Consider the following 15,176-nt stretch of genomic DNA (forward strand, 5'->3'; position numbering starts at 1 on the left):
TAATACACAGTGATGTCACAGGACAGGGATAATACGCAGTTATGTCACAGGACAGGGATAATTCACAATGATGTCACAGGACAGGGATAATTCACAGTGATGTCACAGGACAGGGATAATACACACAGTGATGTCACAGGACAGGGATAATACATACTGTGATGTCACAGGACAGGGATAATACACACAGTGATGTCCCAGGACAGGGATAATACACACAGTGATGTCCCAGGACAGGGATAATACACACAGTGATATCACAGGACAGGGATAATACACACAGTGATGTCACAGGACAGGGATAATACACACAGTTATGTCCCAGGAAAGAGATAATACACACAGTAATGTCACAGGACAGGGATAACACACACAGGGATGTCACAGGACAGGGATAATTCACAGTGATGTCACAGGACAGGGATGATTCACAGTGATGTCACAGGACAGGGATAATTCACAGTGATGTCACAGGACAGGGATAATTCACAGTGATGTCACAGGACAGGGATAATACACACAGTGATGTCCCAGGACAGGGATAATACACACAGTGATGTCACAGGGCAGGGATAATACACACAGTGATGTCACAGAACAGGGATAATACACACAGTGATGTCACAGGACAGGGATAATACACACAGTGATGTCACAGGAAAGAGATAATACACACAGTGATGTCACAGGACAGGGATAACACACACAGGGATGTCACAGGACAGGGATAACACACACAGGGATGTCACAGGACAGGGATGATTCACAGTGATGTCACAGGACAGGGATGATTCACAGTGATGTCACAGGACAGGGATAATTCACAATGATGTCACAGGACAGGGATAATTCACACTGATATCACAGGACAGGGATAATTCACAGTGATGTCACCGGACAGGGATAATTCACAGTGATGTCACAGGACAGGGATAATACACACAGTGATGTCACAGGACAGGGATAATACACACAGTGATGTCACAGGACAGGGCTAATTCACAGTGATGTCACAGGACAGGGATAATTCACAGTGATGTCACAGGACAGGGATAATACACACAGTGATGTCACAGGACAGGGATAATACACACAGTTATGTCACAGGAAAGAGATAATACACACAGTGATGTCACAGGAAAGAGATAATACACACAGTGATGTCACAGGACAGGGATAACACACACAGGGATGTCACAGGACAGGGATAACACACACAGGGATGTCACAGGACAGGGATGATTCACAGTGATGTCACAGGACAGGGATGATTCACAGTGATGTCACAGGACAGGGATAATTCACAATGATGTCACAGGACAGGGATAATTCACACTGATATCACAGGACAGGGATAATTCACAGTGATGTCACCGAACAGGGATAATTCACAGTGATGTCACCGGACAGGGATAATTCACAGTGATGTCACCGGACAGGGATAATTCACAGTGATGTCACAGGACAGGGATAATTCACAGTGATGTCCCAGGACAGGGATAATACACAAAGTGATGTCACAGGACAGGGATAATATACACTGTGATGTCACAGGACAGGGATAATTCAGTGATGTCACAGTACAGGAATGATGCAGTATACAGTACACTGAAAAGATGATATAAGCAGAGTTATATATTTGGTCTCATAATAAAACTTAAAACGGGTCTGAATTTAATTTCCCATTGTCTTCACTGAATGCACCTTATGTCTGGGTGGAGATGGACGCCCTCAGTTGTTGCCCCCATAGCAGCCATGGTTGCTGCCCTGGAGGTACAGGTGCTGCTATGTGCTGATGCAATACATGGAGCTGTACTTATCGGCGGTATCTGCAGTACCCCAGCGTCTGCAGAGGTGCTTTACAATACAAAGAAAAGTGCATTTTGTGATTAATTATGGTAATTACAATCATCTCGTGCTGCAAGAATGGAAAAATTTTGCTTTTCGTGCAAATCTGAGACCGTCATAATCATTTCTGTTCGGCATAAATACATAGAAACTAATCTGCTCACCGGAAGAGACAGATAAGATCGCTCTGCACTTGATGTTTGTGAACTACTTCCATGCCGGCTCCTCCGACGGCCTCTATAGGGGCTGAAATAATGGTTTGCAGTAATTCAAAGCTGCGGTGATGAGCGCCACAATTTACATAACTTTCCATATTCATAAAAGCAGAACGTTGATGTTATTTTCATGCAAAACTTTGGGAATCTGGTTTGGTGATGTGTTAGCTGAAAATTTACATTTGCGTTGTTATTTTCAGGGACCATTGGGAAAACCGGGTTTACCTGGAATGCCGGGAGCAGATGGTCCACCAGTAAGTATATATGTGATATGTTTAAGGGCTCTTTCACATAAACGTAGGCGTTTTAACGTGTGAAAGGACTTTTTTCCGCCAGGGTAATTAGCGTTTTCTTGCTCATTCACACAACTGTGGAGCGTGGTTTTTAGCAAAAAAAATATGTCGCACCCCCGAAAAACCCTCGCTCGGCCTAAATCCTCTGAATGCCTTCCAAATTCTACATTGAGGCATCTGTAAGCTTTTCGCAGCGTTGGCCGCTGCAAAGAGTCTATGGGAGCCGCCGCCGTATTCCGGCCCGAAAATAGTTCCTGAACTATCTTTCCTGGCCGGCGTAAAAACACTCGACCGGAATGCGCACCATATGGGCTATCTTGTCCGGCTGGGTGCGGGAATACGCCCATCTGAACTGATGAATTGTAAACCAATACATCAGATGGGCAGTGTATATTGGCCGGGCGTGAAAACGTGGTCAATATACGCTCGTGTGAAAGAGCCTTTGGAGAGAGACCTGCAGCTCCTCCGCGGCCGCTCGTTTCCATACGCACCCCACTATAAGCCACAGGGGGAATTGGCTTGAGGATTACATTGCTCTCCCCTCCAAGGAAAAGGAACTTGGGGAGTCAAATAAAGCTCAAGCCTCTCCCTCCCTGATGTGAAGTCCATAAGAGGCAGCGGGCCCATCGTGGCTTTATTCTGGAGCTTCTCTGTATGCCCATAGTTTTCCTTTAAGATTTTACTCTTTTCTTACACTATTTTTTGGTGTTTTTCTTTGGGATACATGATTTTAATTAACTTTGCAATTTATTTTATGATGGCATTTTGCTTGTGAACAGCTGCTGCCAGCGGCTTCATTACCGCACTGCATATCACTCCTTCCTAGGAGAAATCACCGCGTCTAAGTAAGTGGCATACAGGCTTCACTGTCTGCATACGGGCAAGCCGGCCGCTCGGGCTACATGATCTGCTCCAAGTATGGCCGTCCATACACCACTTGTTAGGAAGCAGCGCGCCAATGTCTTGTAGGAAGGGTGCAGTTATCAAGCAAAATACCAGAAAATCACATCCAAGTCAAAAAACACAAGTTACTCTTTAACCATTCTAGTGGAACCTCTCTAGCTCTGGGTCATACAGGTATCTTTGGAGAAATGAATGCCCCTTTACACGGATATCCAGGGGGACGTGACTGCCCTGCATGCAGTGGCGGCAGCTTTTGGTGACCCCCCTCCTTTGCCTTATAAAGTATAACCCCCCCATCCTGTAATAAGTAAGACAAGTAGCTGCATGTAGAGCCTCTGCTCACATCCATTCTGCAGGCACCGGGCCGCAGGAATAGAAATGCAGAACTTTTCAGAACCGAATACTTTTATAGTGACCTCAGGGAATGAATAGTTCTATCACCGCGGCGGACGGCGATGTGGACGCACTGCGTTTGTGTGCACGGATTACCCCAACCAATGATATATGGCGCAGCACCCGGAGGCGGCCGCGGCCATTGGTATGCAGCCTGCGCTTGTTCACATTTCCAAGATAAATGTCCACAGCTGCGACTTGTGAGGGAGCCGCCTGCGCTGCTAATTGTGAATCTTAATAGGGTAGAAGTAATCTTACTGTGCGCTCATTTCATTTTACAGGGTCATCCAGGTAAAGAAGGTCCCCCAGGAGAGAAAGGAAGCCAGGTATGGGGGTCTTCATGGTGGGGGTGTATCAGTCTGGTATATATAGTATAGTAGCTATATACAGTTGGGACACCTGAACCTGCAGTGACGCCCCGCTGATCGACGGCCTTCACTTGGATTTGTAGGTGCAGCAATCAGCTGAGCTCTTCCTGTGATGGCGGCGGCGATCTGCAGGGGGTTCAGGTGCCTTTAAAAGGATTTTAAGAACAAGCATATTTCCAACGTTGACCAATCACTGCGATACATATCTTCTGGTATCAGTTATGTGTATGCAGTGATGAGGACCATGCGGATACTGTATAACCTGGGGAACTTATTTATATAGTTATATATGTATACCTGGTGTAGATGATAAATCTCCCTGTATACAGTGATATGGAGCTTGCTGGTATAACTTGAGCATCTCCTCTATATAATTATTATATGCTATCTGGTATAACCTGAGCATCTTGTGTATATAATTATATATGCACAGCTGATATAACCCGGACATCTTAACATGTTGGCATAACCTGGGTAACTTCTGTATACAAACATGTGTACAGCTGGTATAACCTGGGCATCTTCTGGTATATTATAAAGTATGTACAGCTGATATAACCTGGGTATGTCCTGTATATAGTTATATATGTACAGCTGGTATAACTTACACATCTCCCTATATACAATTACTCATGTAGTGATATGGCGCATGCTAGTATAACTTGGGTATCTTCTGTATGCAACTATATATGTACCTCTGGTATAACCTGGCATCTTCTGGTATACTATACAGTATGTACACCTGGTATAACCTTGGCTGCTTCTGGTATACTATATGGTATGTACACCTGGTATAATCTGGGCATCTCCTGGTATACTATGCAAAATGTACACATGGTATAACCTGGGCATCTTCTGGTATAATATATACGGTATCTACACTTGGTATAGCCTGGGCATCTTCTTGTATACTATACAGTTAGTACAGCTGGTAAAACCTGGGCATCTTCTGGTATCGTATGCGGTATGTATACTTGGTATAACCTGGGCATCTTCTTGTATACTATACAGTATGTACACCTGGTATAACCTAGGCATCATCCGGTATACTATGTGGTATGTACAGCTGCTATGAATGGGGTGTCTTGTTTACATTTATTACCAAACAATGCGCAGAAACATAATTTCTATTTGTTCTTACAAGATAGTTCACGGTTTTAAAGTGTTTAAAACCATCTTGTTTCCCTTTTTCTCGCCTTTGCTCAGTAGCTTCTGGGATCCACGTTTTTCCTTACAATAGGCATGAGTTACCATTTACCAGTTTGGCCACCAGGTGGCAGTGCTGTTCTGCTCCAACAGCCCCATCCCTTTCCCAACTAGTAATAAGGTTTACACACTGTATGTCATAAAGCCAAACTTTGGCCTCTGGTGTGGCTAAGAAAGAGTTAAAGTTTCCATTGCATTACAATATTTTCCTGATTGAATCAGTAATGACATCTATGGATGCGATCTACATTCTTGTTTAAGCTGGGGATAAATTGAAATTCTTTTCTTCTGAAACAAGAACAATGTAAGTAGATCAACTAGTATAACAAGCGGTTTCTCCAAATTCTACACAAAATGCCACTTTTACTGAATCCTGCAGCCTCAGGATTATTTGCCCCCTTCTTAACGAGCGTCTTTAGTACTTGGAGCCCCTTATGCTGTTATGACCCGCTGCAAACGTGATGTACAGCCAGACAACAGCTTCCGACAGCGTTCCTGCGAGTCTTACCCGCTCCTCATGGACAATGGCCCCCAGGTCACTAATAATCTTGGGTTGTGCTGCAGCCACCTTCTTTACATCCCACCAAGGATCGTCTCTGGAGTTCAAGTCAGGCAACTGTGACAACCAATGCTGAATCTTCCAGGACTTTGTGGACTTTGAGGTATACTTGGGTCATTGTCCTGTTGGAACATCCCATGACGCCCAAGCTTCAGCCTCCTCATAGAATGATGTTTTCTTCTAGTATTTCCTGATACTTGATTGAAGCCATCTTGCCCTCTGCACGCTGCAAGTTTCCAGTGTTGGAGGAGCAAAGCCGCCCCAGAGCCTCACCGAGCCACTGCCATGCTTCCCTGTAGGCAGGGGGTTCTTTTCATTCTTCCTCTTGCAGACATACCGCTGCTCCATACACCCTAAAGTTCCAGTAATGTAATTGCTCCACAGAACAGAATCTCAAAGCCCCTGCAGCTTATTTATAAGGCTTGAAGCATACTGAAGCCGACTTTCATTGTACTTTTGAGTCAGTAGACGTGAACGTCTTGGAGTTCAGGCATGAAGACCTTCAACATTTAAAAGGTGCCTCACTGTGCAAACATAAGCCCCAGTGCTGCTGCCACCAGATCTCATTGCAGGTACTCAAGAGTTTTTGACCGCCTGCTGCCTCATTGTGGCCGTTGGATGATAGCTTCCACCTTCACTTTCCACTTTCTGCCACATACCGGTACTGCAGTGTTCCCCGAATGTAAGTCCTCCAAACCCTGCAACAAGTCATGATTTAAGGATATCCTATAGAGACAACACCTGTGCAATACAATGGTAAACTTAAATTGTGGGGTCGTGCGGTCTTGCGTTTGGGAAACAATGAGGTGCAGCCAGTGTTCTTTTAACTTTTGAACTTATGAAAGATGGAAGAATTATGGCCAAAAAGCCATTCCTTCACCGTAGAAACAAGACCATGCAACACAACTGCACAAAATCATAGGAACTAATGGCAGCAGGTGCTCTAGACTAATGAGACAAAATATGTGGCTTTAACAGAAGTTAGTTTGTACAGTGAAGGGCTGGAGTGCGGTACAATAATGAGTGTCTGCAGGTAGCAGTGAAGCATGGTGGAGAGCGGTACAATAATGAGTGTCTGCAGGTAGCAGTGAAGCATGGTGGAGAGCGGTACAATAATGAGTGTCTGCAGGCAGCAGTGAAGCATGGTGGAGAGCGGTACAATAATGAGTGTCTGGATGTAGCAGTGAAGCATGGCGGAGAGTGATACAATAATGAGTGTCTGCAGGCAGCAGTGAAGCATGGTGGAAAGCGGTACAATAATGAGTGTCTGCAGGCAGCAGTGAAGCATGGTGGAGAGCAGTACAATAATGAGTGTCTGGATGTAGCAGTGAAGCATGGCGGAGAGTGATACAATAATGAGTGTCTGCAGGCAGCAGTGAAGCATGGTGAAGAGCGGTACAATAATGAGTGTCTGCAGGCAGCAGTGAAGCATGGTGGAGAGCAGTACAATAGTGATTGCCTGCAGGCAGCAGTGAAGCATGATTGAGAGGGGTACAATAATGAGTGTCTGCAGGCAGCAGTGAAGCATAGTGGAGAGCGGTACAATAATGAGTGTCTGGATGTAGCAGTGAAGCATGGCGGAGAGCGGTACAATGAGTGTCTGCACGCAGCAGTGAAGCATGGTGAAGAGCGGTACAATAATGAGTGTCTGCAGGCAGCAGTGAAGCATGGTGGAGAGCAGTACAATAGTGATTGCCTGCAGGCAGCAGTGAAGCATGATGGAGAGCGGTACAATAATGAGTGTCTGCAGGCAGTAATGAATCATGATGGAGAGCAGTACAATAGTGATTGCCTGCAGGCAGCAGTGAAGCATGGTGGAGAGCGGTACAATAATGAGTGTCTGCAGGCAGCAGTAAGGCATGATAGAGAGCGGAACAATAATGAGTGTCTGCAGGAAGCAGTGAAGCATCATGAAGGTTCTTTGCAAGTTTGGGGCTGCATTTCAGCTCATGGAGTTGAGGATTTAGTCCGGATTAATGGTGTCCTCGATGCTGAGAAATAGAGGCAGATGTTTATCCATCATGCAATACCATCAGGGAGGCGTCTGTTTGCCTCCAAATTTATGCAGCAGAACGACCCCAAACATCCCGCCAATGTCATTAAGAACTATCTTCAATGTAAAGAAAAACAAGGAGTCCTGGAAGTGGTGATTTGGCCCCAGAGAGCCCTGATCTCACATTATCCAATCTGTCTGGGATTACATGAAGAGACAGTAGGATCGGAGCGAGCCGACATCCACAGAAGATCTGTGCTTAGTTCTCCAAGATATCTGGAACAACCTCCCTGCCGAGTTCCTTCAAAAACTGTGTGCAAGTTTACCTATAAGAGCTGATACTGTTGTGAAGATAAAGGGCGTCACACAAAATATTGACGGGATTTACATTTCTCTTTTGTTGAGTCCCTTGTAAATGATACAAATAAACTATTAACACAGTATATATAGCAGAGCTCTCCAGTCCGTGTTACCTAGATGTAGCAGAGCTCTCCAGTCTGTGTTACTTATATGTGGCAGAGCTCTCCAGTCTGTGTTACCTAGATGTGGCAGAGCTCTCCGGTCTTCGTTACCTAGATGTAGCAGAGCTCTCCAGTCTGTTACCTATATGTAGCAGAGCTCTCCAGTCTGTGTTACTTATATGTGGCAGAGCTCTCCAGTCTGTGTTACCTATATGTAGCAGAGCTCTCCGGTCTGTGTTACCTATATGTAGCAGAGCTCTCCAGTCTGTGTTACCTATATGTAGCAGAGCTCTCCAGTCTGTGTTACCTATATGTGGCAGAGCTCTCCAGTCTGTGTTACCTAGATGTAGCAGAGCTCTCCAGTCTGTGTTACCTAGATTTAGCAGAGCTCTCCAGTCTGTGTTACCTAGATGTGGCAGAGCTCTCCTGTCTGTGTTACCTAGATGTAGCAGAGCTCTCCAGTCTGTGTTACCTAGATGTAGCAGAGCTCTCCAGTCTGTGTTACCTATATGTGGCAGAGCTCTCCGGTCTGTGTTACCTATATGTGGCAGAGCTCTCCAGTCTGTGTTACCTATATGTGGAAGAGCTCTCCTGTCTGTGTTACCTATATGTGGAAGAGCTCTCCTGTCTGTGTTACCTAGATGTAGCAGAGCTCTCCAGTCTGTGTTACCTAGATGTGGCAGAGCTCTCCAGTCTGTGTTACCTATATGTGGCAGAGCTCTCCAGTCTGTGTTACCTAGATGTAGCAGAGCTCTCCAGTCTGTGTTAACTAGATGTAGCAGAGCTCTCCGGTCTGTGTTACCTATATGTGGCAGAGCTCTCTGGTGTGTGTTACCTAGATGTAGCAGAGCTCTCCGGTCTGTGTTACCTAGATGTGGCAGAGCTCTCCAGTCTGTGTTACCTAGATGTAGCAGAGCTCTCCAGTCTGTGTTAACTAGATGTAGCAGAGCTCTCCGGTCTGTGTTACCTAGATGTAGCAGAGCTCTCTGGTGTGTGTTACCTAGATGTAGCAGAGCTCTCCGGTCTGTGTTACCTAGATGTGGCAGAGCTCTCCAGTCTGTGTTACCTATATGTGGCAGAGCTCTCCAGTCTGTGTTACCTATATGTGGCAGAGCTCTCCAGTCTGTGTTACCTATATGTAGCAGAGCTCTCCAGTCTGTGTTACCTATATGTGGCAGAGCTCTCCAGTCTGTGTTACCTATATGTAGCAGAGCTCTCCAGTCTGTGTTACCTATATGTAGCAGAGCTCTCCCGTCTGTTACCTATATATAGCAGAGCTCTCCAGTCTGTGTTACCTATATGTAGCAGAGCTCTCCAGTCTGTGTTACCTATATGTGGCAGAGCTCTCCAGTCTGTGTTACCTATATGTAGCAGAGCTCTCCAGTCTGTGTTACCTAGATGTGGCAGAGCTCTCCAGTCTGTGTTACCTATATATAGCAGAGCTCTCCAGTCTGTGTTACCTAGATGTAGCAGAGCTCTCCAGTCTGTGTTACCTATATATAGCAGAGGTCTCCGGTCTGTGTTACCTAGATGTAGCAGAGCTCTCCAGTCTGTGTTACCTAGATGTAGCAGAGCTCTCCGGTCTGTGTTACCTAGATGTAGCAGAGCTCTCTGGTCTGTGTTACCTAGATGTAGCAGAGCTCTCCGGTCTGTGTTACCTAGATGTAGCAGAGCTCTCCGGTCTGTGTTACCTAGATGTAGCAGAGCTCTGTTTTATCCCACTACTCCTGGATTTTGTGGTTCATCAGCAGCAATTTATCATCTGCCTAGGGTTAGAAGCAATGAAATGCTTTGAATTAGCATAAATCTTCTATTTCCTGAGCACTTTTCATGTCGCACCTACCTGTGACAGCACACCAACCATAAAATATTACAAATTAAAATGCAGCAAGAAATAAATCTCTTTTTTCCCTTTTTTTCTTCCCCGTGGGCATTAAAGGAAGGAGAAGTCATTTTAAAAATAGGAATCGCACCCCAGGCCGAATCTGACAGCTTGTATTTCATTAGACAGCGCTCAGGAGTGACTGACAGGTTAACTCTGCAGAGGGAGGCGATCGCCAAGCTGACCTACAAATAAGATATTACTAGAGAAAGTTTCTGCCAGGAGTCCAGCCGAGCTCCAGTGTCCGGTGTGGGAAGGACCTGACCCCAGCGGTGCAGCCGCCCTCCACGGCCTCTTGTTTGCTCAATTCTTTCAGTTGCCAATTGCAATAAATTCACTTTGTTTGCATCTTCCAAAGGTTTCCTGCGGCCCCCTGAAGCGCTGTTCATCCTTGTCCATGTATAGAATGCTAAAACTATAGTGAAGACTGACACATGCTGTAAGCAGAGCAGTACGACGGCATAAACGGGGTCATGTCTGCGTGTAAGGCTGCCTTCACACTTGTCCTATCTTTTATCTAAATATCTCCCATGGTTTTCATCGCATCGCAAATCACGAACTTGCAATTTTCGTGCGATGCGTTTTTAATATTAGAAAGTCCCATTGACTTTCATGCTAAAAAAATTGTACAAAAAAACCGTGCAAAATAATCGCAAGTGGCAACAATATTTTTGTGAGAAAAAGCAGTGCTGACGCTCAGAACTTGCAGGGAAAAAAGGCGCAATTTTTGCCCCGATTCTCTTGCACCGATATCGCGATCGCCACTGTGAGGGAGCTCTAATGCAGGTAGGCCATTCGGGGTGTGTGGAAAGATGAGCAATGATCCCTAAATAACGGAAGCTTCCAAGAATCTATTTACATGTAAGACACACAAAGATGAATTATCTACCATGGAGAAGAATATACAAGATGGGAATTAGATCTGCAGGTGAACATGAATCTTATTCCTCCCTGCCACAGGGGGCAGTATTGGACCTTATTATTATTAATCTATTTATTAATGATCTGGTAGAAAGATTGTACAGTAAGATATCAATATTTGTAGATGTTACAAAACTATGTAAAGTAATTGACAAAAGGGAGGACACAAGGCGGCTGCAAATGGTTACAGGTCCCCTACAAATGCATCTGAATAGGTTGGGGGCAGAAAAATGGCACCACTGGGGAACACTGACCTGGAAAAGGACGTGGAGATCAGTGTCAGGCAGCTGCTGCCAAGGGAAGTAGGATCATGGGGGGCATTAAAAGAGGTCATGAGGCACATGGCAAGAACATTGTTCTTCGTCTTTACAAGTCACTGGTCAGACCACACATGGAGTATTGTGGACAGTTTTGGGCACCGGTACTAATGAAGGACATATCCGAGCTTGAGTGGCTACAATGGTGGCAATTAAAGTAATAAATGGCAGGGGCGGACTACAATACCCAGAGAGGTCATCAAAGTTGGGATGATTTGGGTTAGCAAAAAAACGGCTAAGAGGCGACCTACTAACTATGTATAGATATATCAGCGGTCAGTACAGAGATCTCCCCTATCATCTATTTATACCCAGGACTGTAACTAGGGGGCGCTCTAATAACTATGTATAGATAGATCAGGGGTCAGTACAGAGATCTCTCCCATCATCTATTTATACCCAGGACTGTAACAAGGGGGCGCTGTAATAACTATGCATAGATATATCAGGGGTCAGTACAGAGATCTCCCCTATCATCTATTTATACCCAGGACTGTAACAAGGGGGCGCTCTAATAACTATGTATAGATATATCAGGGGACAATACAGAGATCTCTCCCATCATCTATTTATACCCAGGACTGTAACAAGGGGGCGCTCTAATAACTATGTATAAATATATCAGGGGTCAGTACAGAGATCTCTCCCATCATCTATTATACCCAGGACTGTAACAAGGGGGCGCTCTAATAACTATGTATAGATATATCAGGGGTCAGTACAGAGATCTCCCATCATCTATTTATACCCAGGACTGTAACAAGAGGGCGCTCTAATAACTATGTATAGATAGATCAGGGGTCAGTACAGAGATCTCTGCCATCATCTATTTATACCCAGGACTGTAACAAGGCGGCGCTCTAATAACTATGTATAGATATATCAGAGGTCAGTACAGAGATCTCTCCCATTGTCTAGTTATACCCAGGACTGTAACAAGGGGGCGCTCTAATAACGGTGTATAAATATATCTGGGGTCAGTACAGAGATCTCTCCCATTGTCTAGTTATACCCAGGACTGTAACAAGGGGGCGCTCTAATAACGGTGTATAAATATATCTGGGGTCAGTACAGAGATCTCTCCCATTGTCTAGTTATACCCAGGACTGTAACAAGGGGGCGCTCTAATAACGGTGTATAAATATATCTGGGGTCAGTACAGAGATCTCTCCCATCATCTAGTTATACGCAGGACTGTAACAAGGGGGCGCTCTAATAACTGTGCATAGATACATCTGGGGTCATACCCACAGCAGAACAGCTCAGTGAATTAACACTGTATCAGAACAAAGTTCATAACACAAATACAGGACCAGAATCAAGCTCCCAATAGAAATGTGGCACCAGAACCAAGCTAAGCACATAAGGCATCAGAAGCTTAGTGAATAAATACATCATCAGAACAAACCTCTGTGCAAAATTACAGCACTCAAATTAAGCTAAGTACATAGATACAGAACCATAACGAAGCTCAGTACATAGATATATTACCAGAACCAAGCTCAGAACATGAATACAATCCTAGAATCAAGCTTATAACAGTAATAGAAATGAGCGATTGTACTTTAGGGACGCCGATGAGCTGACAGAGGCGCCTCAGTTCATTAGATGAGAGGAAGCAGAGCCAGGAAGGTGAGGATTCATGTAGGTCCATAGGATGTTGTTGCACGGAGGAAGAGCATCATGTGGCCAGGTGGACCTAAAGGGGGTGATCACTCCTTAAGCAAGAAAGGGGTGGGGCAGATGGGGAGCAAACAGCTGGCAGCCTTCTGCCTGCATTCTAATGTATCGCAGTTTGTTACATTGTATCGTCCGCTGTAATGGATGTCTGGTTTCTGTTCCATATTCCTTGTATTTGTGGACGGAGGGAGCGATCTCCCGTGTATACACATTCAGCAAGATCTCTGCGGTCTGCCATCGTCCGCGGTGGAAGCGACGCTTCTGTGCAGGATCCTACTCTTGGTTGCCAGGCAACAGCACAGAAACTTAATTCAAAGTTTAAACACTGATGAGACCAGTTGGAAAAACAAAGAGTACTAAACACGCTGAGCGGTAAATACGGCTCCTCCGCCGGCAGGCACAGCCCTGATTGGTATCCGCCAGGCCTCGCATTGCAGGTTGCAGTTCATGCTGCATTGTGTATCGCTGATAACAAGCCAGCCTGATGATAATTGTCGCACTTTTCATCTAGCATTTGATCATCCAGAATATCTGGTAATCTGGCACTTATTTACAGCAGAAAATTGCAATAAATTGGGGAATTTCACAATACTTAAAGCAGAAAGCGGAGCAGAGAGCGGAAAGTGTGCCGAGTAAAAGAGATGAAGTGATGGCAGCAGATACTATCCTACTATTTCATCATATCCCCCTATTCCCTCTTAGTGGGGTGTACAGAGGCTTGATTGATAATCTAGACTATATTGTAATCTGGAACCTATCTGGTCCCACTGCTGCTGGCATAAAGTCATTTTAGATACCTGTCAGTGATTCATCACATTGAGCGCAGGTGCGCACAGGCGTAACGGTGAGTTACGTCCAAGGGACTCGGTGCCACTTGCATTGGGCAGCACACGGACACCCATCCTTGTGCGGTCAGATACATGTGGCTGATCACATCCATATCCATTGCCTGTTCTATGTTTTATCTGTGAAACGGACAGGAATGCAAATAATGATTTGCATAAATTACCCAGAGGAGCTAGCATGGCCTTATAAGTCTCCTTACTCACCTTTTAGGTGTCCGCACACCCTTTTGGGTGCTCTCCTTGGGGGAGAGATTATACCATATCCCAACCCACTCACCACCTAGGTGTCTCCACACACTTTTTGGGAGCTCTCCTTAAGGAGACACGACACCACTCCTCATGGACAGGAATAGCACATCACAATTTTATTAATTTTTGCATTTTTTTTGCATTCCGACCAAGGATTCGTGTGAAAAACATCCATGTGCATAGTGAGGCCGTGTGCGGTCCGTGGCATTAGACCCGCGGGTCACTAGGCTTGAAGACTTGTCTTTCCATGTAAGGTGTTTGCTCAGGTGCAGTTACAGCGCTGGACATTGAGGTTCAGTAGATCTTGCAGGGAGGAGATGAACTGACAGTGGTTTCCTATGGCGATGGGGGAGCTCTTCCGTACGGCACATTATTATCTGTGGGGATTGCGGTGCTGGATGATGGATTTCAAAGGCATGATGGCAAGAGACGTGGTTCAAGTGGCAGGAGGGTGTACATGCTCTTCAACAAGTAGTATTGCATATTGTATATGAGCTACACTGGATATTTTCTTTTTATGTTCGTGCAATTTTAAGACCTTTTTTTTCATCCTGACAGGGACCTGCTGGACCTCAAGGGCCAATTGGTTATCCAGGACCACGCGGTGTCAAGGTAGGTACCACATAGGGTGGTGCTGCGGTGATAGTATTTACCGTACCTCTGTATCCTTACTAGTCCCTATATACTAGTATGTACTGGAAAGGTAATGCTTATATTTAACCTCCATGCAGTTGCTGGTTAGATCATATGGTAGTCATGATAGTTAAAGGAGCGCTCCGTAATAGCGGCGGACGGGCATGCGCAGAGTCATGCCAACTGACTAACTCTGCAATACTGAGTGTCTGTTTGCAGCAGTTAAGCATTGCAGATGACCGAGAACTCAAGCACTTCCAAAAGGGCGACCAGCGCAATTCTTACATAAAACTTTTTTTTCTGTATGAATCAGTATGAAAAACCTCCATCTAGAAGCAGCTGCCGGGAATTCTGTGTTCCTAATATTGTAGGCTATGCGGAGCCGCATTGGGCTATTGTAGAGGGGACAT

General features: G+C 45.2%; 1 protein-coding gene across 2 annotated transcripts in view; it reads left to right on the top strand.

The window, feature by feature from the left end:
- COL5A1 (collagen type V alpha 1 chain) overlaps positions 1–15,176 on the top strand; it is a 216,771-nt gene that overhangs the window by 134,697 nt on the left and 66,898 nt on the right. For both annotated transcript variants that reach the window (XM_066580234.1, XM_066580233.1), the window contains exons 25-27: positions 2,264–2,317; positions 3,934–3,978; positions 14,692–14,745. In XM_066580234.1, the coding sequence (XP_066436331.1) occupies positions 2,264–2,317; positions 3,934–3,978; positions 14,692–14,745 (153 nt within the window). The remainder of the gene's footprint in view (positions 1–2,263; positions 2,318–3,933; positions 3,979–14,691; positions 14,746–15,176) is intronic.

This window comes from Eleutherodactylus coqui, chromosome 10 (assembly GCF_035609145.1).
Source record: "Eleutherodactylus coqui strain aEleCoq1 chromosome 10, aEleCoq1.hap1, whole genome shotgun sequence".
NCBI lineage: Eukaryota > Metazoa > Chordata > Amphibia > Anura > Eleutherodactylidae > Eleutherodactylus > Eleutherodactylus coqui.